This window comes from Bombina bombina, chromosome 1 (genome assembly GCF_027579735.1).
Source record: "Bombina bombina isolate aBomBom1 chromosome 1, aBomBom1.pri, whole genome shotgun sequence".
NCBI classification, from domain to species: Eukaryota; Metazoa; Chordata; class Amphibia; order Anura; family Bombinatoridae; genus Bombina; species Bombina bombina.
The window spans coordinates 50,943,137-50,968,864 of record NC_069499.1 but is presented as its reverse complement, the minus strand read 5'-3'; the positions used below and the strand labels follow the sequence as shown (position 1 = coordinate 50,968,864).

The window sequence follows — 25,728 nt, the reverse complement described above, 5'->3', positions numbered from 1 at the left end:
TTTCCAGTATCAAAAGCAACTCTTCCTTTAGACACTTATAGAATTCTGCAGGAAACCCATCTGGGCCTGCAGCCTTATTCAATTTCAAATGGTCAATTGCATTACCAATCTCTGTACAAGAAATGGGGTCATTCAATGCAGCCAATTCTTCAGATTGAATTATTGGTAATTTAATCTTGGACCAGAAAACCTCTTGCTCAGCATGGTTTATATTGACTGATGCGTATAACTGTTGATAATAATTAAAGAATTCTTCCCCAATTTCTTTGGAATTGGTATATCTAGAGTCCCGATATTTAATAGCTGGAATAAGATTTTTTTTTTCCTACTTTTGGTGAGCCTCGCAAGGTGTTTTGCAGAAGTCCCGTGAAACCCTCTGTAATGTCGAGTTATTTTTATTTCCTCTATCTGAGATTTTTGTTTTAAAAAAAGGTCTCTCTCTTTTCTGAATCCCAAATATACTTCCCAATTGGTCGAGGAAGGATCAATCTGAACTCTCCTGAATGCATTCTTTACCTTATTGGACATTTGGAATTCTCTATCCTTAATCTTCTTGTCTCGTCGTTTTGTGTATGCCGTGATCTCCCCCCGCAACACCGCTTTTGACGCCTCCCAAAATATTTCTACTTTATTCCTATAATTAGCATTAAACCTACCATATTCCAGCCATTTCTGTTTCATCCAAGAACAGAATCTAGGATCAGAATATAGGAACCTAGGGAAGCAAAATACCGCCTTGCTGGATTTACTCCTACCGTTCGGGGGAAAATGCAATGAAATAATTGCGTGGTCCGAGACTAGAATCTCTGCAATTTCTGTCTCCAGTTTCCAAACAGATAAAGATTCCGAGACTAAAAAAAGATCTATCCTAGAAAAGGTCCTATGGGCTTTAGACTCGCACGTGAAAGCCTGAAGATCCGGGTTTTGGATGCGCCAAATATCAACCAGATTTAGTTTGTAGCAGAAGTTTTTAAAATATTTAGCATTTTTTTTTATACGCACATACACATATTCATGCACACACATACACATATTCATGCACACATACACATATTCATGCGCACATACACATATTCATGCGCACATACACATATTCATGCACACATACACATATTCATGCGCACATATACAAATAAACACTGAGAATATTACAATAGTAATATGATACAAATTTAATGACCATTTTCTTCCTAGAAATCTCTACAACAACGGCTTTACACGACTACAAGGACATGCGTTCAATGGGACTAAACTGGATAAGGTGTAAGTAGCTACTCTCTAACAGAGCTTTCTTCTTAAGCTAACAGATGTGACACGTGATTTAGAGCAGTGGTTCCCAATCTTTTTTAGGTCACTGCCGCCCTGGTTCTATAAAAATAATAAGCAGACCAGCACTGCACAACCCCTTATAAAGATAATGACACAGTAAAAACAAAAGGAGCAACAATTACACATATTCAAATGTTAAAATATTTTTTTTCTTCCTTTTATTAAAACTATAATTTTTATCTTGCAATACGAGATTTTTAAAGTTGAAAGTCATTGAGCAAGAGTTATAAACCACATTTAGTAATTACTTAACTGTTCAAAAAGTGGTAATCCGATGGATGAGCTTAATGAAGCGATAGCAGTTTTCATGTCACTTTGCAGGGTCTTAAATCATCATAGTTGGAGATCTGGAATTGATTTATTTGCTTGGAGAATAGCTGTACTGCTGCACCAATAAACCAACTTTATAGAAAGTATATTCTACTTACCAAAGTGGTATGTAGTGCAACACCACATTATTTCTAATGACAGAAAACTTCCCCTTGTGTGCTCTAGGGGGCGCTAGAGCACACAAGGGGAAGCAGCAGTGAGACTTCCTATGGAAACCACAAGCAGCAGCTGCCTTAGGCAAATGAAAGAGTATTTTTTAAAGAGCCGACAATGACACTTGACATGTCAGGGTGGAGTCAGTTAAAGGGCATGGAAGAAAGGCTGTGAGGTCAAAATTGCTCAGAGAATGCTTGGAGTTTGTTACCTTGATCAGTAATTTGCATTTAGGAGTAATAAAGTGCAAATTTAAACATGAGTGAAGCACTCGTTTGGTTGAGCAGTTGTGTATGGACCAAGGACCAGATGTAATTTGCCCAAATTTTCTTTAAAGAGAAAAAACATCTATTATGGGGAGGTGCGCTGTTGTGTCAATTTCGTCAGAGGGGAGACCCACCGCCTAAGACTTCGAAAACTCCCTTCCTTAAATGGTTGACTGTGTACAAAGCTACCCAGACAAACACAACAGGCCTTTGCTGTGTTTCCTGCTACTACACAATTATTCTAAACTGTGCAGTTAATGTTAATAATAAATGCTGATGTACATCGCTGACAAAACAAAGAATACAGTACAAGTGGCTGCAGTTTATTATAGTGAGAGAAAGTGTAAGTTGCTGAACTATTATAGAAGAAAAATCATTGTCGAATCCTTTTTAACCCCATTATTTTCATCATATCTTATAATTTACTATAAAAAAAATTATAAAATATGAGGAAAAAATGGAAAAAAACACACTTTTTCTAACTTTGACCCCAAAAATCTGTTACACATCTACGACCACCAAAAAACACCCATGCTAAATAGTTTCTAAATTTTGTCCTGAGTTTAGAAATACCCAATGTTTACATGATCTTTGCTTTTTTTGCAAGTTATAGGGCAATAAATACAAGTGGCACTTTGCTATTTCCAAACCACTTTTTTTCAAAATTAGCGCTAGTTACATTGGAACACTGATATCTGTCCGGAATCTCTGAATATCACTTGACATGTATATATTTTTTTTTAGTAGACAACCCAAAGTATTGATTTATGCCCATTTTGGTATATTTCATGCCACCATTTCACTGCCAAATGCGAGCAAATAAAAAAAAATCGTTCACTTTTTCACAAATTTTGTCACAAACTTTAGGTTTCTCACTGAAATTATTTACAAACAGTTTGTGCAATTATGGCACAAATGGTTGTAAATGCTTCTCTGGGATCCTCTTTGTTCAGAAATAGCAGACATATATGGCTTTGGCATTGCTTTTTGGTAATTAGAAGGCCACTAAATGCCGCTATGCACCACACGTGTATTATGCCCAGCAGTGAAGGGGTTAATTAGGGATCTTGTAGAGACCTTGAAGGGTTAATTTTAGCTTTAGTTTAGTGTAGTAGACAACCCAAAGTATTGATCTAGGCCCATTTTGGTACATTTCATGCCACCATTTCACCGCCAAATGCGAGCAAATAAAAAAAAAAGTAAAATTTTTCACAATTTTAGGTTTCTCACTGAAATTATTTACAAACAGCTTGTGCAATTATGTCACAAATGGTTTTAAATGCTTCTCTGGGATCTCCTTTGTTCAGAAATAGCAGACATATATGGCTTTGGCGTTGCTTTTTGGCAATTAGGAGGCCACTAAATGCTGCTGCGCACCACACTTGTATTATGCCCAGCAGTTAAGGGGTTAATTAGGTAGCTTGTAGAGAGCTTGCAGGGTTAATTTTAGCTTTAGTGTAGAGATCAGCCTCCCACCTGACACATCCTACCCCCTGATCCCTCCCAAACAGCTCTCTTCCCTCCCCCACCCCACAATTGTCCCTGCCATCTTAAGTACTGGCAGAAAGTCTGCCAGTACTAAAATAAAAGGTGTTTTTTTTTTGTTTTTTTGTTTTTTTAAGTATTCATCTGTGATGGACTCCTGCCTTAGCCCCCAACCTCCCTGATCCCCCCCAAACAGCTCTCTAACCCTCCCAACCTACCTATTTGCCACCATCTTGGGTACTGGCAGCTGTCTGCCAGTACCCAGTTTTCCCCAAAAAAGAAAGGTTGATTTTTTTTGTTTTTATTTTATTAAACAGCGGTTTTCTGTAGTGTAGCTGCCCCCCCACCTAACCCCATCCCCCTACCCTAGCAGATCCTATTATTTTTAAAAAAAAAAAAACGTTTTTTGCCCCCCTCTCTCTTCTCAATAGTCATTGGTGGCAGTGGTTGCTGCGCACGCGCGCGCGCGCACACACACATGCACGCGCGCGCGCCCGCAGGCCCCCCTCCGCACGCTCCCAGCATCCGGCGTGCACAAAGCACTAGAAGGAACCGGATGCCGGGGAGCGATGGGCCGCCCACCCGCCTCCCTTGTAAGCGACCACCCATCCACCAACGGCACCATCGCTACCGGTGCAGAGAGGGCCACAGAGTGGCTCTCTCTGCATCGGATGCTTTTTAAAGGGTATTGCAGGATGCCTCAATATCGAGGCATCACTGCAATACCCTGAGAGCTGCTGGAAGCGATTGCGATCGCTTCCAGCACTCTCTTAGACAACTGACGTACCAGGTACGTCCATTGTCACTAACTGTCAGTTTTTGCAGGACGTACCTGGTACGTCAGTTGTCATTAAGGGGTTAAAGAGCAGTAAAACTTCAAATACAAAGTGAGAAAGTTGTTTTCCTTGCACATAGGATAAAGCACAACAAATGACGATAATTATACTTGGAGGGGCCCACTAGCATCTTCTTCCAGTCCTTTCCTACTAGCACCTCCTATAACAATCCCCCTGCCCCATCCACCTCTTATGCCTATTAGTGCCCCCCTCACTAATCCCCCTCCCCCATCCTCCTCTTATGCCTATTAGTGCCCCCCTCACTAATCCCTCTGCCCCCCATCTTCCTCTTATGCCTATTAGTGCCCCCCTCACTAATCCCTCTGCCCCCCATCCTCCTCTTATGCCTATTAGTGCCCCCCTCACTAATCCCTCTGCCCCCCATCTTCCTCTTATGCCTATTAGTGCCCCCCTCACTAATCCCACTGCCCCCATCCACCTCTTATGCCTATTAGTGCCCCCCTCACTAATCCCCCTGCCCCCATCCTCCTCTTATGCCTATTAGTGCCCCCCTCACTAATCCCACTGCCCCCATCCTCCTCTTATGCCTATTAGTGCCCCCCTCACTAATCCCCCTGCCCCATCCACCTCTTATGCTTATTAGTGCCCCCCTCACTAATCCCCCTGCCCCGTCCTCCTCTTATGCCTATTAATGCCCTCCTCACTAATCCCTCTGCCCCCCATCCTCCTCTTTGGCCTATTAGTGCCCCCCTCATTAATCCCACTTCCCCCCATGCTCCTCTTATGCCTATTAGTGCCCCCCTCACTAATCCCCCTGCCCCCCATCCTCCTCTTATGCCTATTAGTGCCCCCTCACTAATCCCTCTGCCCCCATCCTCCTCTTATGCCTATTAGTGCCCCCCTCATTAATCCCACTGCCCCCCATCCTCCTCTTATGCCTATTAGTGCCTCCCTCATTAATCTCTCTGCCCCCATACTCCTCTTATGCCTATTAGTGCCCCCTCATTAATCCCACTGCCCCCCATCCTCCTCTTATGCCTATTAGTCCCCCCCCCCCATTAATCCCACTGCCCCCCATCCTCCTCTTATGCCTATTAGTGCCCCCATTACTAATTCCACTGCCCCATCCACCTCTTATGCCTATTAGTGCCCCCCTCACTAATCCCTCTGCCCCCATCCTCCTCTTATGCCTATTAGTGCCCCCTCACTAATCCCACTGCCCCCCATCCTCCTCTTTTGCCTATTAGTGCCCCCTCATTAATCCCACTGCCCCATCCACCTCTTATGCGTTTTAGTGCCCCCCTCACTAATCCCTCTGCCCCCATCCTCCTCTTATACCTATTAGTGCCCCCTCACTAATCCCACTGCCCCCATCCTCCCCTTATGCCTATTAGTGCCCCCTCATTAATACCACTGCCTCCCATCCTCCTCTTATGCCTATTAGTTCCCCCCATTACTAATACCACTGCCCCCCCATCCTCCTCTTATGCCTTTTAGTGCCCCCATTACTAATCCCACTGCCCCATCCACCTCGTATGCCTATTAGTGCCCCCCTCACTAATCCCTCTGCCCCCATCAACCTCTTATGCCTATTAGTGCCCCCTCACTAATCCCACTGCCCCATTCTCCTCTTATGCCTATTAGTGCCCCCCTCACTCATCCCTCTGCCCCCCATCAACCTCTTATGCCTATTAGTGCCCCCCCCCTTACTAATCCCACTGCCCCCCATGCTATAGTACTAACCAGTTTGGGAACCAATGATTTATAGTATCTGAAAAAGATATTTCACACTATTTGGTTAGATATCAAACTATATAAATTCTGTGTGACCACCAAATCTCAGAAATCAGAATCCAGCTCACATTTCATTTAACTATGACCTACAGATGTAGTACTGCAGCCATACTTAGGCCCCAAGTTATCAAGGTCTGTCGGACCTGATCCAACAGTGCGGATCAGGTCCGACAGACCTCGCTGAATACGGCGAGCAATACGCTCGCCGTATTCAGCATTGCATCAGCAGCTCACAAGAGCTGCTGGTGCAACGCTGCCCCCTGCAGACTCGCAGCCAATAGGCCGCCAGTAGGGGGGTGTCAATCAACCCGATCGTACTCGATCGGGTTGATTTCCGGCGATTCCTATCCTCCCGCTCAGAGCAGGCAGACAGGTTATGGAGCAGCGGTCTTTGTGACTGCTGTTTCATAACTGCTGTTTCTCGCCAGAAACACGGGGGAAACGCCAGAAACACGGGGCATCAAGCTCCATTCGGAGCTTGATACATATGCCCCTTAAAGTTTTGAGCATTCCACATTAAGTGGTGATTTTTAAACGCTTATAACTCATGAACCAATTTTACTACAATTGGGAGTTTATTTTGGACTAGCAGTCACTATAAACCATGAAAATATGTCATTCACTTTTTGAGTTAAAGGGATATTCCAGCCAAAACTTTAATCCACATGGATTTAATTCAGTTTTAAATAGAAGTATTTTTGTAATATACATGTATTAGCAAAAATGCTTCTAATAAAAGCTATAGCTGTTTTAAAAGTGTATTTAAGTATGCACCGTGCACCAACATTTTAAACACAGCACTTGCTCAGAGAGACTAGGGTGCTTGTACCATCTGGTAATGACTCAATTTGTTAATTGCTGACATGATACAGTCCCCACTGGTACTCTGAGCAGGTACAGTTTTTAAAATGCTGGTGAACTGAGAATGTCTAGCTATGCTTCACATGCACGTGCAGAGAAAAATGCTAAACAGTAATAACTTTTATTAGAAGCATTTTTGCTAATACAAATATATTGCAAATATGTTTCTTTTTAAAGATGTAATTAATCTATGTGCATTTAAATTTTGACCGTAATGTCCCTTTAAGGTGTGAAAAAAACCCTGAAGATTGGAAACCTACAATAAGTATCTAGCAAATGTGTCCAATGAATACAAAATAGAAAATAATTTAACCAGTAATTTGGACGTTTGAAATTAGCAACAGCACAGAATGTTATCACTTTAGCCCGGAAAAATTACTGGAAGCAGTATTAGATGTTGGGATTTTGTGCAAATTTACCAACTATAGCGATTGTGGTTTTAAATATAGAAGTTAAAAGCTCTAATTTGATCATGTTCATATACAAACACAATTAACCCTTGATTTACTGTTGGATCTAGTGGATATAATCCAGGATCAATTCTAAATAATGCATCCAATAGGGTTATGGTAATTGTAACAGACAAGTCTAATGGATATTGTTGGTATTGAACAACCACGCTAAGTTGGGGAATACTTACACCATCCCTTATATAAGGGAATTTATAGACGTCTCAAAATACATACTCTGATACTGCAGGTATTAGAAACCTTTAACTTATAACACCGCAATAAGGTGAATACTTAGATGTTATATCAAACTGTACTCTATGACCATATTAATCCCTCTATAGGGACTTCCAGATATGTGGCAAAAAGGAAATGTATGCTTACCTGATAAATTTATTTCTTTTACGATATGATGAGTCCACGGATTTCATCCTTACTTATGGGATATCGCCTCTGGGTCAGCAGGAGGAGGCAAAGAGCTCCACAGCAGAGCTGCATAAATAGCTCCTCCCTTCCCCCCCAACCCAGTCATTCGACTGAAGTTAGGAAGAGAAAGGAAAAGCCAAGGAGCAGAGGTGACTGAAGTTTAACAAAAAATAAAAACCTGTCTTTGGAAAAAACGACAGGGTGGGCCGTGGACTCGTCATATCGTAAAAGAAATACATTTATCAGGTAAGAATAAATTTCCTTTTCTTTTACAAGATATGACGAGTCCACGGATTTCATCCTTACTTATGGGATACAATACCAAAGCTATAGGACACGGATGAAAGGGAGGGACAAGACAGGGACCTAAATGGAAGGCACCACTGCTTGAAGAACCTTTCTCCCAAAAACAGCCTCATAAAAAGCAAAAGTATCAAATTTGTAAAGTTTGGAAAAAGTGTGAAGAGACAACCAAGTTGCAACCTTGCAAATCTGATCAACAGAAGCATCATTTTTAAATGCCCATGAGGAAGCCACAGCCCTAGTAGAATGAGCCGTAATTCTTTCAGGAGGCTGCTGTCCAGCAGTCTCATATGCAACACAAATGATACTCTTCAGCCAAAAAGAAAGAGAGGTAGCTGTAGCTTTCTGACCCCTACGTTTCCCAGCAAAAACAAAAAATAATGAAGATGTTTGACGAAAATCCTTAGTCACCTGCAAGTAAAACTTTAAGGCACCGACTACGTCCAAATTATGTAACAGACGTTCCTTCTTAGAAGAAGAGTTAGGACATAAAGAAGGTACAACAATTTCCTGATTAATATTCTTGTTAGAAACAACCTTAGGAAGAAAACCAGGTTTGGTACGTAACACTAACTTATCAGAATGGAAAATAAGATAAGGAGAATCACATTGTAATGCCGAAAGCTCAGAAACTCTGCGAGCAGAAGAAATAGCAACCAAAATTAAAACTTTCCAAGATAATAACTTAATATCTATGGCATGCATAGGTTCAAACGGAACCCCTTGAAGAACATTAAGAACTAAATTCAAACTCCAAGGAGGAACAATTGGTCTAAACACAGGTCTGATTCTAGTCAGGGCCTGACAAAAAGATTGAACATCTGGAACATCTGCCAGACGCTTGTGTAGTAAAATAGACAAAGCAGAAATCTGTCCTCTTTAAGAACTTGCTGACAACCCTTTCTCCAATCCTTCTTGGAGAAAGGATACAATCCTGGGAATCCTAACCCTACTCCATGAGTAGCCCTTGGATTCGTACCAATAAAGAAATTTACGCCATATTTTATGGTAAATCTTTCTAGTAACAGGCTTGTGTGCCTGAATCAAGGTATCAATGACCGCATCAGAGAACCCCCCCTTAGATAAAATCAAGCGTTCAATCTCCAAGCAGTCAGCTGCAGAGAAATTAGATTTGGATGATGGAATGGTCCCTGAATGAGAAGGTCCTGCCTCAATGGAAGCTTCCACGGTGGCAGAGATGACATGTCCATCAGATCGGCATACCAAGTCCTGCGAGGCCACGCAGGAGCGATGAGAATCACCAAAGCCCTCTCCTGTTTGACTCGAGCAATTACCCGGGGAAGGAGAGCAAATGGAGGGAACACATAAGCTAGGTTGAACGACCAAGGTGCTGCCAAGGCATCTATCAGTTCGGCCTGAGGATCCCTGGACCTGGATCCGTATCTCGGGAGCTTAGCATTCTGACGAGACGCCATGAGATCCAGCTCCGGCCTGCCCCATCTGAGGATCAGGTTGGCAAAGACCTCTGGGTGGAGTTCCCACTCCCCCGGATGAAACGTCTGTCTGCTCAAAAAATCTGCTTCCCAATTGTCTACCCCTGGGATGTAGATTGCTGACAGATAACAAGAGTGAGCCTCCGCCCACCGAATTATCTTGGATACTTCTGTTATCGCCAAGGAACTCCTTGTTCCTCCCTGATGACTGATGTAAGCCACAATCGTGATGTTGTCCGATTGAAAAACAGATTAACTTTGCCGAAGCCAACTGGGGCCAAGCCTGAAGAGCATTGATTATTGCCCTCAACTCCAGAATATTGATTGGAAGTAGAGACTCCGATCAAGTCCACACACCCTGAGCCTTCAGGGAATTCCAGACTGCACCCCATCCTAGTAGACTGGCGTCCGTTGTCACTATCACCCATGAGGGTCTGCGGAAGCACGTTCCTTGGGACAGATGATCCTGTGACAACCACCAAAGAAGAGAGTCTCTTGATTCCTGATCCAGATCTATCTGAGGAGACAAATTTGCATGATCTTCATTCCATTGTCTGAGCATGCTCAGTTGTAGAGGTCTGAGATGAAAACGAGCAAACGGAATGATGTCCATTGCCGCCACCATCAATCCAATTACCTCCATGCACTGAGCCACTAATGGCCGAGGATTGGACTGAAGGGCTCGGCATGTATTCAGAATCTTTAACTTTCTGACCTCCGTCAAGAAGATTTTCATGGATACAGAGTCTATTAGAGTTCTCAGGAAAGGAACCCTTGTCTGAGGAATTAGTGAGCTTTTTTCTAGATTCACCTTCCACCCATGAGTCCTTAGAAAGGACAGAACCATGTCGGTATGAGACTTTGTCAGTTGATAAGACGATGCCTGGATCAGAATATCGTCCAGATAAGGTACCACTGAAATGCCCCGCGGTCTGAGAACCGCTAGCAGAGACCCTAGAACCTTCGTGAAGATCCTGGGCGCCGTGGCCAACCCGAAAGGAAGAGCCACAAACTGAAAGTGTTTGTCCAGGAAGAAAAACCTTAGGAACTAGTGATGATCTTTGTGGATAGGAATATGAAGGTATGCATCCTTAAAGTCCACGGTAGCCATATATTGACCCTCCTGGATCAATGAAAGAATTGTCCGAATAGTCTCCATCTTGAAGGATGGAACTCTGAGAAGCTTGTTTAGACTCTTGAGATCTAAAATGGGTCGGAACGTTCCCTCTTTTTTGGGAACCACAAAAAGATTTGAGTAAAACCCCTGCCCCTGTTCCTGTATTGAAAAGGGACAAATTACTCCCATAGTGGAGAGGTCTTTTACACAAAATAAGAACGCCTCTCTTTTTATCTGGTCTACAGATAATCGTGAAAGCAGGAACCTTCCCCTTGGGAAGGAATTTTTGAACTCCAACTGATACCCTTGAGACACAATTTCTAGTGTCCAGGGATCCTGATTGTCTCTTATCCAAGCTTGGACAAAGAGAGAAAGTCTGCCACCTACTAGATCTGGTCCCGGATCAGGGGCCACCCCTTCATGCTGTCTTGGGAGCAGCAGCGGGCTTTTTGGGTTGTTTACCCTTGTTCCAAGCCTGGTTGGGTCTCCAGATGGCTTTGGCTTGAGAATAGTTCCCTTCCTGTTTAGTGGTAGAGGAAGGGGGGACTCCTTTGAAATTACGAAAGGAACGAAAATTACTCTGTCGTCCCCTTTGCTTAGATGTTTTGTCTTGAGGGAGGAGATTACACTTACCTCCCATAATATCAGAAATTATTTCTTTCAAATCAGGCCCGAATAGGGTCTTTCCCTTGAAAGGAATAGCCAAAAGCTTTGAGATAGTCGTACATTTAGCCAGGGTAGAGATAGCTCCCTCCACCTTAGGGACCGTCTGCCAAAAGTCCCGAACGGTGTCAGCTATAGGGTACATTTTCCTAAAAATAGGGGAAGGCGAGAACGGGATACCCGGTCTCTCCCATTCCCTTGTAATAATTTCTGAAATTCTCTTAGGAACCGGAAACACATTGGAATAAGAAGGGACCTCTAAGTATTTGTCCATCTTACTCAATTTCTCTGGCAGGACCACAATAGAGTCACAGTTGTCCAGAGACACCAAAACCTCTCGTAGCAAAAGGCGGAGGTGTTCAAGTTTAAATCTGAAGGACATGACATCCAAATCTGTCTGGGGTAATGTACTTCTTGAGTCAGACAGTTCCCCCTCCGACAGGGCCTCCCTACCACCCAATTCAGAGCCCTGGGAAGGTATATCAGAGATAGCTATTAAAGCATCAGAAGTTGCAGGGACCACGTGGGCCTCTGTCCTGCTGCGTTTGCCTTGTAACACTGGCAACTTAGATAAAACCTCTGTAAGGGTGGATGACATAACTGCAGCCATATCCTGCAGAGTAAATGAAGCAGACGCCATAGAAGAACATGGCGTCACCTGCGCAGGCGTTAAAGGCTGTGACGCTTGGGGAGAAAGAGGCGGCATACCCTGAATTTCAGCAGTCTGAGGACATTCATTAGATATATCTTTATTTAAAAAAAAATTCTTTACAGTGTAAGGCCCTCTCAATACATGGGGGACAAAGTATAACTGGAGGTTCCACAATAGCATCTAAACACATGGGGCATGTACTTTGTTCAAGGTCATCCATGACAACCCAAACAAAGTAGCAATCTTGGTCTAAAATACTGATAACAAAATTTGTTGCAAATAGTCTAAAAATAAAAAACACTTCGTTTAGTACTGTGTCTTTAAATAAGCGTAAGGAAAAACTTTGTGTCTAAGGTAGAGCGCAAATTTCACTACCCTGCATGAAGGCCTCAGAAATAATAAACTGGTAGATTTTGAAAAATAATTCAGTCAACACGCCGCAGCTCTGCTGCGGCTCCTACCTGCCTCCACGCGACTCAGTTTAACTCCTCGAGCACAGCGCACCTAACGTCGCTTGCAATAAGACCACAAGCGGATTTAGGAGCCGTGAGGAGATGCCACTCAACCGATTGCTGAATCTGAACTGCGCGCGAAAAATTAAGCCCCGCCCTTCGTGGGTGTAAATAACAAACAGAACCTCGCATCAAGCCGCCATGTACCGGAAAAATATAGTAAAACACAAACAATCCCCAGCGTCAGCCACCTCAATAAAACAATTGGAACCCTCTATTCCATTGCCCGTTATAATGTGTCCCAGTGCTTCTAGGCTAACAACATGCCAGAGTGTCTGGAATCTAAGTCCGTTAGCTTTACACACCACAGCACTTCTAGACTATAACGATGCTAGAGTGTCTGGTTAATATGTCAAATGTTAAGGGGAAACAATTCTTTACATACCCCTTGTGACCGTATAAGCACAGTTATTCTGAAATATGCTGCTGCCCCAGAATAAAAACTGCACTTACCTCCATGCTGAGGAACAGCATGTCAATCTCAGTGTCAAGAGGTCCACTCTTCCTCTTGAGGTCCTGTGAAAGCAGAAGGGTCTTGGTTACAACTTCTAAGACCATATACAGGAAAAACAGCATAATCATGGGAGGCGCAGTGGAGGCAAAAATCCACCAGTTCCCATAGCCTAAAAAGGCAATTCAGAAGCTGTCTTGTAATAAAAAAGTATACTTTTGCACCATTTAAAAATAAAAAAACTCTTGATTGAAGAATCTAAACTAACACCTCACTTTACCTCCCTCCTATCACTAACGCAGGCAAAGAGAATGACTGGGTTGGGGGGGAAGGGAGGAGCTATTTATGCAGCTCTGCTGTGGAGCTCTTTGCCTCCTCCTGCTGACCAGGAGGCGATATCCCATAAGTAAGGATGAAATCCGTGGACTCGTTATATCTTGTAAAAGAAATGAATACTGACAATGTTTGCACCAAGCATTTACACTAACTTGGTGACAATATTTTATAAACCCAAAGTATTTCCTGAGCTGCACATCCATGCCCAGAGGGCCTAAACATTGTAGGACCCCTGATACTACAACATATGCAAACCCCGTTAATACACTGACCCACTTAATTATTAAGTATTATCACATTATACAAGCAATTAACCCTAATACTTCTAGTTAATTTTAAAGCATACATTGTTAAGTATATCTAATAAAGTTAAATTTATTGTGGTAATACACCACCCTTCAGTAATCTACAATATACATGTGAGAAGAGAGTGCTACAAGTGTATACTTTTTTTGCAACTAATCTTTAGTTGTATTTGTTTAATTGTTTGCCTATACACAGCACCTTGGGGCCATTCTAACTATAAATAAGGCCAGTTTTGTACATTTTAAGGCCCAATCTCACTTTAAACGTAAATTTATGCTTACCTGATAAATTTGTTTCTTTTTTGACACGATGAGTCCACGGATAATTACTAATGGGATATTCACCTCCTGGTCAGCAGGAGGAGGCAAAAAGCACCACAGCAGAGCTGTTAAATATCTCCTCCCTTCCCTCCCACTCCAGTCATTCGACCGAAGTTAGGAAGAGAAAGGAAAAGCCAAGCTGCAGAGGTGTCTGAAGTTTATAATAACCCACAACCTGTCTAATAGAACAGGGCGGGCCATGGACTCATTGTGTCAAAAAAGAAACAAATTTATCAGGTAAGCATAAATTTACTTTTCTTTAATAAGACACAATGAGTCCATGGATCATCTTAATTACTAATGGGATTTAATACCCAAGCTAGAGTACACAGATGATATGGGAGGGACAAGACAGGAAACCTAAATGGAAAGCACCACTGCTTGAAGAACTTTACTCCCCAAAAGCGGCCTCAGCCGAGGCAAAAGAGTCAAATTTGTAGAACTTTGAAAAAGTGTGAAGAGAAGACCAAGTTGCAGCCTTGCAAATCTGAATTCTGAATTCTGCCAACTGAATTATCTGAAAAATCGTTCCTCCCTGATGATTGATGTAAGCCACTGAAGGTATATTGTCCGACTGAAACCTGATAAACTGGACCAAGGCTAACTGGAGCCAGGCCATAAGAGCCTTAAAGATCATTCTCAGCTCCAGAATGTTTATAGATAGAACAGATTCTGACTGAGCCCAAACTCCCTGAGCCCCTTTAGGGAGCCCTAGACTGCTCCATATGTTATAAGGCTGGCGTCTGTTGTCACAATCACCCAAGATGGTCTGCGAAAGCAGGTTCCCTGGGAGAGATGATCCAAAGACAACCACTATTGAAGATAATCTCTAACGGCTAGATTTAGAGTTTTGTCGGTAAGGACCCGCGTAGCTAACGCTGGCTTTTTTCTGGCCGCACCATAAAAATAACTCTGGTATTGAGAGTCCACAGAAAGGCTGCGTTAGGCTCCAGCTCGTGCACGATTCCCCCATAGGAAACAATGGGGCTGTTTGAGCTGAAAAAAAAACTAACACCTGCAAAAAAGCCGCGTTCAGCTCCTAACGCAGCAACATTGTTTCCTATGGGGAAACACTTCCTACGTCTGCACCTAACACTCTAACATGTACCCCGAGTCTAAACACCCCTAACCTTACACTTATTAACCCCTATTCTGCCGCCCCCGCTATTGCTGACCCCTGCATATTATTATTAACCCCTAATCTGCCGCTCCGTAAAACGCCGCTACTTACATTATCCCTATGTACCCCTAACACCGCCGACCCCTATATTATATTTATTAACCCCTAATCTGCCCCCCTCAACGTCGCCTCTACCTGCCTACACTTATTAACCCCTAATCTGCCGAGCGGACCTGAGCGCTACTATAATAAAGTTATTAACCCCTAATCCGCCTCACTAACCCTATAATAAATAGTATTAACCCCTAATCTGCCCTCCCTAACATCGCCGACACCTAACTTCAATTATTAACCCCTAATCTGCCGACTGCAGCTCACCGCTATTCTAATAAATGTATTAACCCCTAAAGCTAAGTCTAACCCTAACACTAACACCCCCCTAAATTAAATATAATTTAAATCTAACGAAATTAATTAACTCTTATTAAATAAATTATTCCTATTTAAAGGTAAATACTTACCTGTAAAATAAATCCTAATATAGCTACAATATAAATTATAATTATATTATAGCTATTTTAGGATTAATATTTATTTTACAGGTAACTTTGTATTTATTTTAACCAGGTACAATAGCTATTAAATAGTTAAGAACTATTTAATAGCTAAAATAGTTAAAATAATTACAAAATTACCTGTAAAATAAATCCTAACCTAAGTTACAATTAAACCTAACACTATACTATCATTAAATTAATTAAATAAAATACCTACAATTACCTACAATTAAACCTAACACTACACTATCAATACATTAATTAAATACAATATCTACAAATAACTACAATGAAATAAACTAACTAAAGTACAAAAAATAAAAAAGAACTAAGTTACAAAAAAATAAAAAAATATTTACAAACATAAGAAAAATATTACAACAATTTTAAACTAATTACACCTACTCTAAGCCCCCTAATAAAATAACAAAGCCCCCCAAAATAAAAAAATGCCCTACCCTATTCTAAATTACTAAAGTTCAAAGCTCTTTTACCTTACCAGCCCTGAACAGGGTCCTTTGCGGGGCATGCCCCAAGAAGTTCAGCTCTTTTGCCTGTAAAAAAAAACATACAATACCCCCCCCAACATTACAACCCACCACCCACATACCCCTAATCTAACCCAAACTCCCCTTAAATAAACCTAACACTAAGCCCCTGAAGATCATCCTACCTTGTCTTCACCATACCAGGTTCACCGATCAGTCCTGGCTCCAAAATCTTCATCCAACCCAAGCGGGGGCTGGCGATCCATCATCCGGTGGCTGAAGAGGTCCAGAAGAGGCTCCAAAGTCTTCATCCTATCCGGGAAGAAGAGTAGATCCGGACCGGCAACCATCATCTTCCAAGCGGCATCTTCTGTCTTCATCCGATGAGGACCGGCTCCATCCTGAAGACCTCCACCGCGGACCCATCTTCATCTGGCGACGTCCAACTGAAGAATGAGGGTTCCTTTAAGGGACGTCATCCAAGATGGCGTCCCTCGAATTCCGATTGGCTGATAGGATTCTATCAGCCAATCGGAATTAAGGTAGGAATATTCTGATTGGCTGATGGAATCAGCCAATCAGAATCAAGATCAATCTGATTGGCTGATTGGATCAGCCAATCGGATTGAACTTGATTCTGATTGGCTGATTCCATCAGCCAATCAGAATATTCCTACCTTAATCTCGATTGGCTGATAGAATCCTATCAGCCAATCGGAATTCGAGGGACGCCATCTTGGATGACGTCATTTAAAGGAACCGTCATTCGTCGTTCAGTCGTCGGCCAGGATGGATGTTCCGCGTCGGAGGTCTTTAGGATCCTGCTGCTCCGCTCCGGATGGATGACGATAGAAGATCCCGCTTGGATGAAGACTTCAATCGGATGGAAGACCTCTTCTGCCCCGCTTGGATGAAGACTTCTACCGGATGGAGGACCTCTTCTTGCTCCGCTTGGATGAAGAATTTGGCTCGGCTGGGTGAAGACAACTCAAGGTAGGGAGATCTTCAGGGGCTTAGTGTTAGGTTTACTTAAGTGGGGTTTGGGTTAGATTAGGGGTATGTGGGTGGTGGGTTGTAATGTTGGGGGGGGGTATTGTATGTTTTTTTTTACAGGCAAAAGAGCTGAACTTCTTGGGGCATGCCCCGCAAAGGGCCCTGTTCAGGGCTGGTAAGGTAAAAGAGCTTTGAACTTTAGTAATCTAGAATAGGGTAGGGCATTTTTTTATTTTGGGGGGCTTTGTTATTTTATTAGGGGGCTTAGAGTAGGTGTAATTAGTTTAAAATTGTTGTAATATTTTTCTTATGTTTGTAAATATTTTTTTATTTTTTGTAACTTAGTTCTTTTTTATTTTTTGTACTTTAGTTAGTTTATTTCATTGTAGTTATTTGTAGGTATTGTATTTAATTAATTTATTGATAGTGTAGTGTTAGGTTTAATTGTAGGTAATTGTAGGTATTTTATTTAATTAATTTATTGATAGTGTAGTGTTAGGTTTAATTGTAACTTAGGTTAGGATTTATTTTACAGGAAAATTTGTAATTATTTTAACTATTTTAGCTATTAAATAGTTCTTAACTATTTAATAGCTATTGTACCTGGTTAAAATAAATACAAAGTTACCTGTAAAATAAATATTAATCCTAAAATAGCTATAATATAAATATAATTTATATTGTAGCTATATTAGGGTTTATTTTACAGGTAAGTATTTATCTTTAAATAGGAATAATTTATTTAATAAGAGTTAATTAATTTTGTTAGATTAAAATTATATTTAATTTAGGGGGGTGTTAGTGTTAGGGTTAGACTTAGCTTTAGGGGTTAATACATTTATTAGAATAGCGGTGAGCTCCAGTCTGCAGATTAGGGGTTAATAATTGAAGTTAGGTGTCGGCGATGTTAGGGAGGGCAGATTAGGGGTTAATACTATTTATTATAGGGTTAGTGAGGCGGATTAGGGGTTAATAACTTTATTATAGTAGCGCTCAGGTCCGCTCGGCAGATTAGGGGTTAATAAGTGTAGGCAGGTGGAGGCGACGTTGAGGGGGGCAGATTAGGGGTTAATAAATATAATATAGGGGTCGGCGGTGTTAGGGGCAGCAGATTAGGAGTACATAGCTATAATGTAGGTGGCGGCTCTTTGTGGTCGGCAGATTAGGGGTTAATAAATATAATATAGGGGTCGGCGATGTTAGGGCAGCAGATTAGGGGTACATAAGGATAACGTAGGTGGCGGTCGGCAGATTAGGGGTTAAAAAAATTAAATCGAGTGGCGGCGATGTGGGGGGGGGCTCGGTTTAGGGGTACATAGGTAGTTTATGGGTGTTAGTGTACTTTAGAGTACAGTAGTTAAGAGCTTTATGAACCGGCGTTAGCCCAGAAAGCTCTTAACTACTGACTTTTTTCTGCGGCTGGAGTTTTGTCGTTAGAATTCTAACGCTCACTTCAGACACGACTCTAAATACCGGAGTTAGAAAGATCCCATTGAAAAGATAGGATACGCAAATGACGTAAGGGGATCTGCGGTATGGAAAAGTCGCGGCTGAAAAGTGAGCGTTAGACCCTTTTTTGAGTGACTCCAAATACCGGAGGTAGCCTAAAACCAGCGTTAGGAGCCTCTAACGCTGGTTTTCACGGCTACCGCCAAACTCCAAATCTAGGCCATAATCTCTGTTCCATTACTTGAGCATGTTGAACCAAAACACAGCAAACAGTAATCCCAAAACCCTTGTGAAAAGTCTGGGAGTTGTGGCAAGACCGAAGGAAAGAGCCACGAACTGGACGTGTTTGTACAGAAAAGCAAACCTTAGAAACTTGAGATGATCCCTGTAAATGGGAACATGCAGGTACGCGTCCTTTAAATCCACTTTTGTCATAAATTGACCCTCTTGGATCAAAGGGAGAATGGAACGAATAGTTTCCATCTTGAAGGACGGTACTCTGAGAAATTTGTTTAGACTCTTGAGATCTAAAATTGGCTTGAAGGTCCCTATAACTAGATATAGACCCTAGTACAGCTCAAAAGAGTGCCTAACATAGCCCCGCCCTTCGTGGGCGTGATACAACTCGGGGTCCCGGTCCCGTAAATAAAATATATAGATATAGACCCTAGTGCAGCTCCAAAGAGCGCCTAACATAGCCCCGCCCATTTTGGGCGTTACAACAATTATATCCCGGTCGCCATTATTATGTTTTAGAAATAGGCCACCGGGAGCTATAGAACCATTCTCTATAAATCTGGGGGCAAATTTTGACACAGTATATTATCGAACACTCCTGACCCAAGCAAACACCTCTTCTGAGTCCCACTGTATCTGGCTCAGCTCACGTGAATAAAGTCCCCAGAGAAGCCACCTTCTCAGTAGAATGCCTCTCTTTTTGTATCACAATGTGCTGTCACAGGAACCCCTTCCTTATAAATCTAGGAATTATGTCCCAATAAAGTGCTTCACTTCATCTGAGATTCCCTTCAGACCCCGAATAAAAAGTCAGCACTTACCTTTGTATTCTGCCCGACAGCAGGGCACCTCAGTAGGTTTAGGAGGTCCTCTCCCTCTCATAGCCCTGTGGAGAAAGATAAAGCCTGAGTAATCTTGCTTAGGTTATCAGGGTTAGGGCAGCATAAATGTATGGGAGGCGCAGTGAGAATTATGTCCCACCAGTTCCCATTGCTCTTAAACCACCAAAAGCTCTAATGTAGAGACTGATATGGACTATGGCTACACCCTAGAACAAAGCAGCACACTCTGGCACTACTTTAAAAATAATAAACTCTTGATTGAAGAATCTAATCTAACACCTCACTTTACCTCTTCCTAGCACTAACGTAGGCAAAGAGAATGACTGGGGTGGGAGGGAAGGGAGGAGCTATTTAACAGCTCTGCTGTGGTGCTCTTTGCCTCCTCCTGCTGACCAGGAGGTGAATATCCCATTAGTAATTAAGATAATCCGTGGACTCATCGTGTCTTAAAAAAGAAAGATATTTAGTAGTGCCATCACATTTCTCTTTCCAGGTTATATTAGTACGCCTAGCAATAGGTTTCTGTGATAGTGCACACTACCAAAATTAAAAATGGCGAATATTTATGAGACAGATAGACTTAATAGGCAACAGAAAATACTTATTGATCTCAATTAAGTCTTTAAATGGAATACACACTAAGGGACATTCACAAGCTATTCTACAGACAGGACAAGGTCTGGTGGAATAAGAATTTTTTGACAAATATATTGAAAGAAAACTGATTCCACGTGGTCTGAGAATCCAATTCTTCCCAGCCTATGAATTTAAAAATCCAGACCTAGGTAAAGAATGGAAGGAAGCCCTCTTTGAGTTTTCATTAAAACTGATGAAGATTTTAATTAAAAAAATGACACAGCTGAATATGACAGAATAGTAACAGAAATAGAGGAACTAACATCCAAAACTTAAACTTAAAGCATTTGAAAATTTACCAGAGTTTGAAGCAAGGTACAAAAAATATCAAACAGAACTTGATAAATATGAGGCTGAAATAAAACAAACAAAGCAATCAAAACTAAACAGAGACATTTCAGATTTTAAAAATAAGAAAGTCTATAAATTGGGACAAAAAATTAACAGAAACCCAGCAAAACCAACTATAGTACACGTCATAGATAGTGATGCCTCTGACCTGGAAGGTGTCAGATGCAACAGATACTGAAGGTGCCACACCAAGTACATCTACTCATATGGTGACAAGACAAGAAAGTAAGAAACGGAAGGATTTTTTAGAAGATGGTACTTCAGTGCAAGAAGACCCACCAGAAGTTGGAGCAGGAATAAATCAAAGATCCTCAAGAACCAAAGAAAAACAGAAACAAGACAACAAAAGATGGAAGCCTTACAAAAGACCACCCAGCCCATTCTCGAAAATGAGACTGACATAATGCAAGTAATTCATTTATTGAATAAAATTCTATCTATGGAACATCACATTGTATTAAGAAAAGGCCTCTCTTTCTGTCCAACAGGTCATCTTGATAAATTCGAAGTAACTGAAGACATAAAACTTTACCTCAGAAAAATCCTTCTTAAAAAACAGTTCATGAAAAATAATGATCTGACTTGCGAAATTGAGGGCATAAATCAACACTGGACAAATGAAGAACAAGCAACTATTCAATCCATGCAGGACTTATTAGAGGACAATGAGGGTTCTACGAATGACAACTGGAGAGAATTGAATAAAAATATTTACCCAAATTCAACACCTCAAGACACATAGAAATCTTTAACGAAATGGTAACCAAAGAAATCTCTGAACTCCAACTTAAAACATCACAAACAAACCTGACTTTGCCAGAAACAAAGGCATTATGGGAGATGCAAAAATGGGATGATGTTCTAATTAAAAACTCAGACAAAGGGGGAAATGTGGTGGTCTGGCCAAAGGATCTCTACTTAAGAGAAGTACAAAAACAACTCTGCAATAAAGACTGCTATACAAATTTATTATTTGACCCCACTCAAAATTATAAAGAGCAGTACAACAAAATAATTATGAACGCTATGAAAGATCAAATCATAACTCCTAAAGAAAATAAATTCCTAACAGTACATGAACTGAAAACTGCCACTTTCTATGCAATACCCAAAGTGCATAAAAATCCTACTATGCCCCCAGGATGACCCATTGTTTCAGGCATTAATAACCTAACGGAGAGAGCAAGTCAATATGTTGACTATAGATTAAGAGAATTCGTTACTCAGTTACCATCATTCTTAAGAGACACTATGGAGGTCCTGCATTATGTAGAAAACATTCAAATGAATGAAAACACCATTCAGGTCACGGCAGATGTTGAAGCATTGTACACCAGTATAGACCACCAACTGGGTATCAAAGCTGTACAAAGCCTTTTAGAGTCCTCATCAAGCGAAGATAAAGCACATGACATTTTTTATTGGAACTGTTGAAATTTATCTTAAACCATAACTATTTTATATTTGACCAACAATTCTATCTACAGATCAGAGGTACTGCAATGGGCACGGCATGGTGGGGGGATATTGTGGGTGGGAACAACGGATAGTGTTCTCAGATGAACATGTACCATTCACCAACAATATCCCCCTGTGGCTCTGATATATAGATGACGTGTTCTTCCTATGGGAGGGATCAATAAATACACTTATTGAATTCCTGAATAAACTTAATAACAATAATTTAAATATCAAGCTTCATATGAATATAACATTGAAGAAGTCACATTTCTGGACCTAAAAATATCGAAAGGTGAAGCTGGGGCAATAAAAACGGGCCTCTTCAGAAAAAAAGACTACCACCAACAGTATCTTCCACGCCACCAGCGGACATTAACCAGGTACAATTAAAGCACTTCCAACGGGAGAATTTTTAAGAATTAAGAGGAACTATTCGGACATAACAGCATATGTACATCAAGCAGATGAATTACAAGTAAGACTTCAACAAAGAGGATACAGCAACCGAAGTATAAAAAAAGCAAGACAAAGGGATAACTGTACTAACAGACAAGACCTCTTACAAAAAAAGAGGAAAACCAAAGATGAAACTACCCGGCTGATCTTGACATATTCACCACAATCCCATGAAGTCATACATATCCTGAATAAACATCTTCACATTCTTCAAGCAGATGCAAAATTAAATACTATCATATGTGATAGGATACAAGTAGGATACAGACGTACAAAAAACTTAAAGGACGTACTTAGCCCCAGTCATTTTGTCAAGAGAAAGACCACATGTGACCCCATAGCACTGGGTAATTTTAAATGCAGGAATTGCTCCATCTGTAAACACCTGTTAATGTAAAAGCTATAACAGATAGATTTGGTCAAACACATAAAATTCAGTCTCATATCCATTGCAATACAGAAAGCATTATTTATGCCATTACTTGCAGTTGTGACTTGTACTACATAGGTATGACCTCAAGAAAATTTCGCATCAGGATGCTTGAACATCTAAGCAATGTAAGGAACGTTGAAAGGGACTTAAGGAACCATAAAAACATCACAAGTGTGGCAGCCCATTTCTTAACCCATCATCAAGGGCAGTCATCAGAATTCCATTGCTTTGGAATCGAAAAATATCCTTGGGAATTAGGAGGTGGAAATCTAGAGGAAATTTTATTGAAAAAAGAAAGCCGCTGGATCTATCTCATGAATTCAGTCTGTCCAAAAGGCATGAATGAAAATAATAATTTTTTCACATATCTTTGATACGGATTCGTGATAACAAACACTGCTGACAATACATGGTCTCCCATGAATGTCATATATAGCAATATACAAATTTTCATAGAATATATTATCTCACTTTAAATTTGGGGTTTGTTAAGTCACTGGAATATCGCACTTACATAATATATTCACAATCAAGCAAATAGGCACTACTAGGACCTGTGCTTAGGTCCCTTTTTATATTAGCAATAAGATGACACATATTGAGACGATTAGATCTGATAATCCTCATATATAAGAATAATGGCCACTATGGAACATGACATGATCACAATGATATATTTAACACTTAATGCGCTTTTTCACCAGCTTTTGAACAATATTATTTTCGAAAAGTAGTAGATATCTAAATATCGATGCAGAAATTACACCACCTATACATAAGTAATGAATGAGACTGTTAAAATAATAAGATCCATCCTTAGGAATACAGTGGGTGGCAAATGACCAGCACCCACAATATAATTCATATACACAACACATATTGAGTATTGATAACTGATTTATTAATGTTAATACTCATGTTCCAACTAAAACGACGTGGGATCACTATGGAATATGATATGATCATAACTACACAATTAGCATCTAATGCACTTTTTTATTATCTTTCGTACAAATATTATTTTTGAAATTTTAGCACTTTCATCACTATTAACACAAAATGAGAGTAGATATTGATGTACAAATTATATCACCTATAAATAAGTAATGTTAATGGTAATGTATGAGTCTGTTAAAATAGTAAGATCTATCCTTAGGAATAGAGTGGGTGGCAAATGACCAGCACCCACAGTAAAATCCATATACACAACACATATTGAGTATCGATAACAGATTTGTTAATATTAACATTAAAGTTCCAACTAAAATGATGTATGACCAAATAAGCAGAGAGTACTAATATGAGAATTGCAAATGAACAATTTGTTTGATCACCAGCCAGTATTGATATCAGATTCATTAGTTTAAACAACTTAAGCATTAACTAGAAACTAAACAAGCAGATAACAAGTATGATAATCGTAAACGAGTACTACCTTTAATATGCCAATACATGCATGAGATTAAGGACTTAAGCTGTTGAACATGAATGACGTTATCATTCAGTTAAGATATGCTAAAAGTGATAGACATGGACAATGTGCAATAAGGTATCCTGAATTAAAGCCATTCGCAAAACCTGTATCACATAATAGAGTGGATTTCATGATCAGTCCGCACGAACTATAGACCAATAATGCTAAAATTATCCTAATACCAACAGGATTTAATACAGAGTTAGTACAATACTAAACAGGACATGATAAATCTGGTAACACACAGAGGGATACATTTAATAATACCGTTTGCACAATGTCATAACTAAAACATTTCAACAGAGGTTACAGCTCGAGAATCGAGAATGGACAGACCAATATGTGAACCGACCTCTGAGATCTGATAATTGAGACAGAACCGATTACACAGTTAGAGCAGTGTATTCCTAATCATTATAAAGGGATACGTAAACTCTGGTAACCACCAATGATCTATACTGTCATGTTCTGTCTCAGGATATCTTGTGAGAGCCTCATTGTCTGGAAAAGTTGCTTTAAAGGAAGATTAGTAGAAGCCATATAGATTGAAATTATATCAGATTTATTAAAATAACAAAATACTTTGATTAAGCAAATACTTGCAAGGTATATTTAAATGTGCTACTCAGGTATGTTAAGTCCACATACGGCAGGAGTGGAAATAAACAAACAAAGGAAGCAGAGATGCAGATTCAAAAAGGAAAGTCTTTCTCCTGGTAATAACTGAAATGCAGGATTTGCACAAGGCAGGAAACAACTTGTAAACAGGTAGCAGGTTTAAAGGTAAAGTCTTCCTGCTGGTAATAACTGCAGTGCAGGATTTGCACAAGGCAGGGAACAAACTTGTAAACAGGTTTAAAGGTAAAGTCTTTCTCCTGGTAATAGCTGAGTGCAGGAATTGCACAAGGCAGGAAACAAACTTGTAAACTGGTAACAGGTTTAAAGGTAAAGTCTTTCTCCTGGAAATAGCTGAGTGCAGGAATTGCACAAGGCAGGAAACAAACTTGTAAACAGGTTTAAAGGTAAAGTCTTTCTCCTGGTAATAGTTGAGTGCAAGAATTGCACAAGGCAGGAAACAAAGTTGTAACAGGTTTAAAGGTAAAGTCTTTCTCCTGGTAATAGCTGAAGTACAGGAAACAGGTTCTGACTTGTGACAAAACAGATCCAATGTGAAGACAACATGCAGTCAAAAGCTATCCTTAAATAGGGAGGTTTTGCACAGTATTG

General features: G+C 40.7%; 1 protein-coding gene across 1 annotated transcript in view; it reads left to right on the top strand.

The window, feature by feature from the left end:
• The window catches only part of TSHR (thyroid stimulating hormone receptor), a 141,153-nt gene that overhangs the window by 48,307 nt on the left and 67,118 nt on the right, over positions 1 to 25,728 (top strand). The window contains exon 2 of the mRNA XM_053705548.1: positions 1,195 to 1,263. Within this exon, the coding sequence (XP_053561523.1) occupies positions 1,195 to 1,263 (69 nt within the window). The remainder of the gene's footprint in view (positions 1 to 1,194; positions 1,264 to 25,728) is intronic.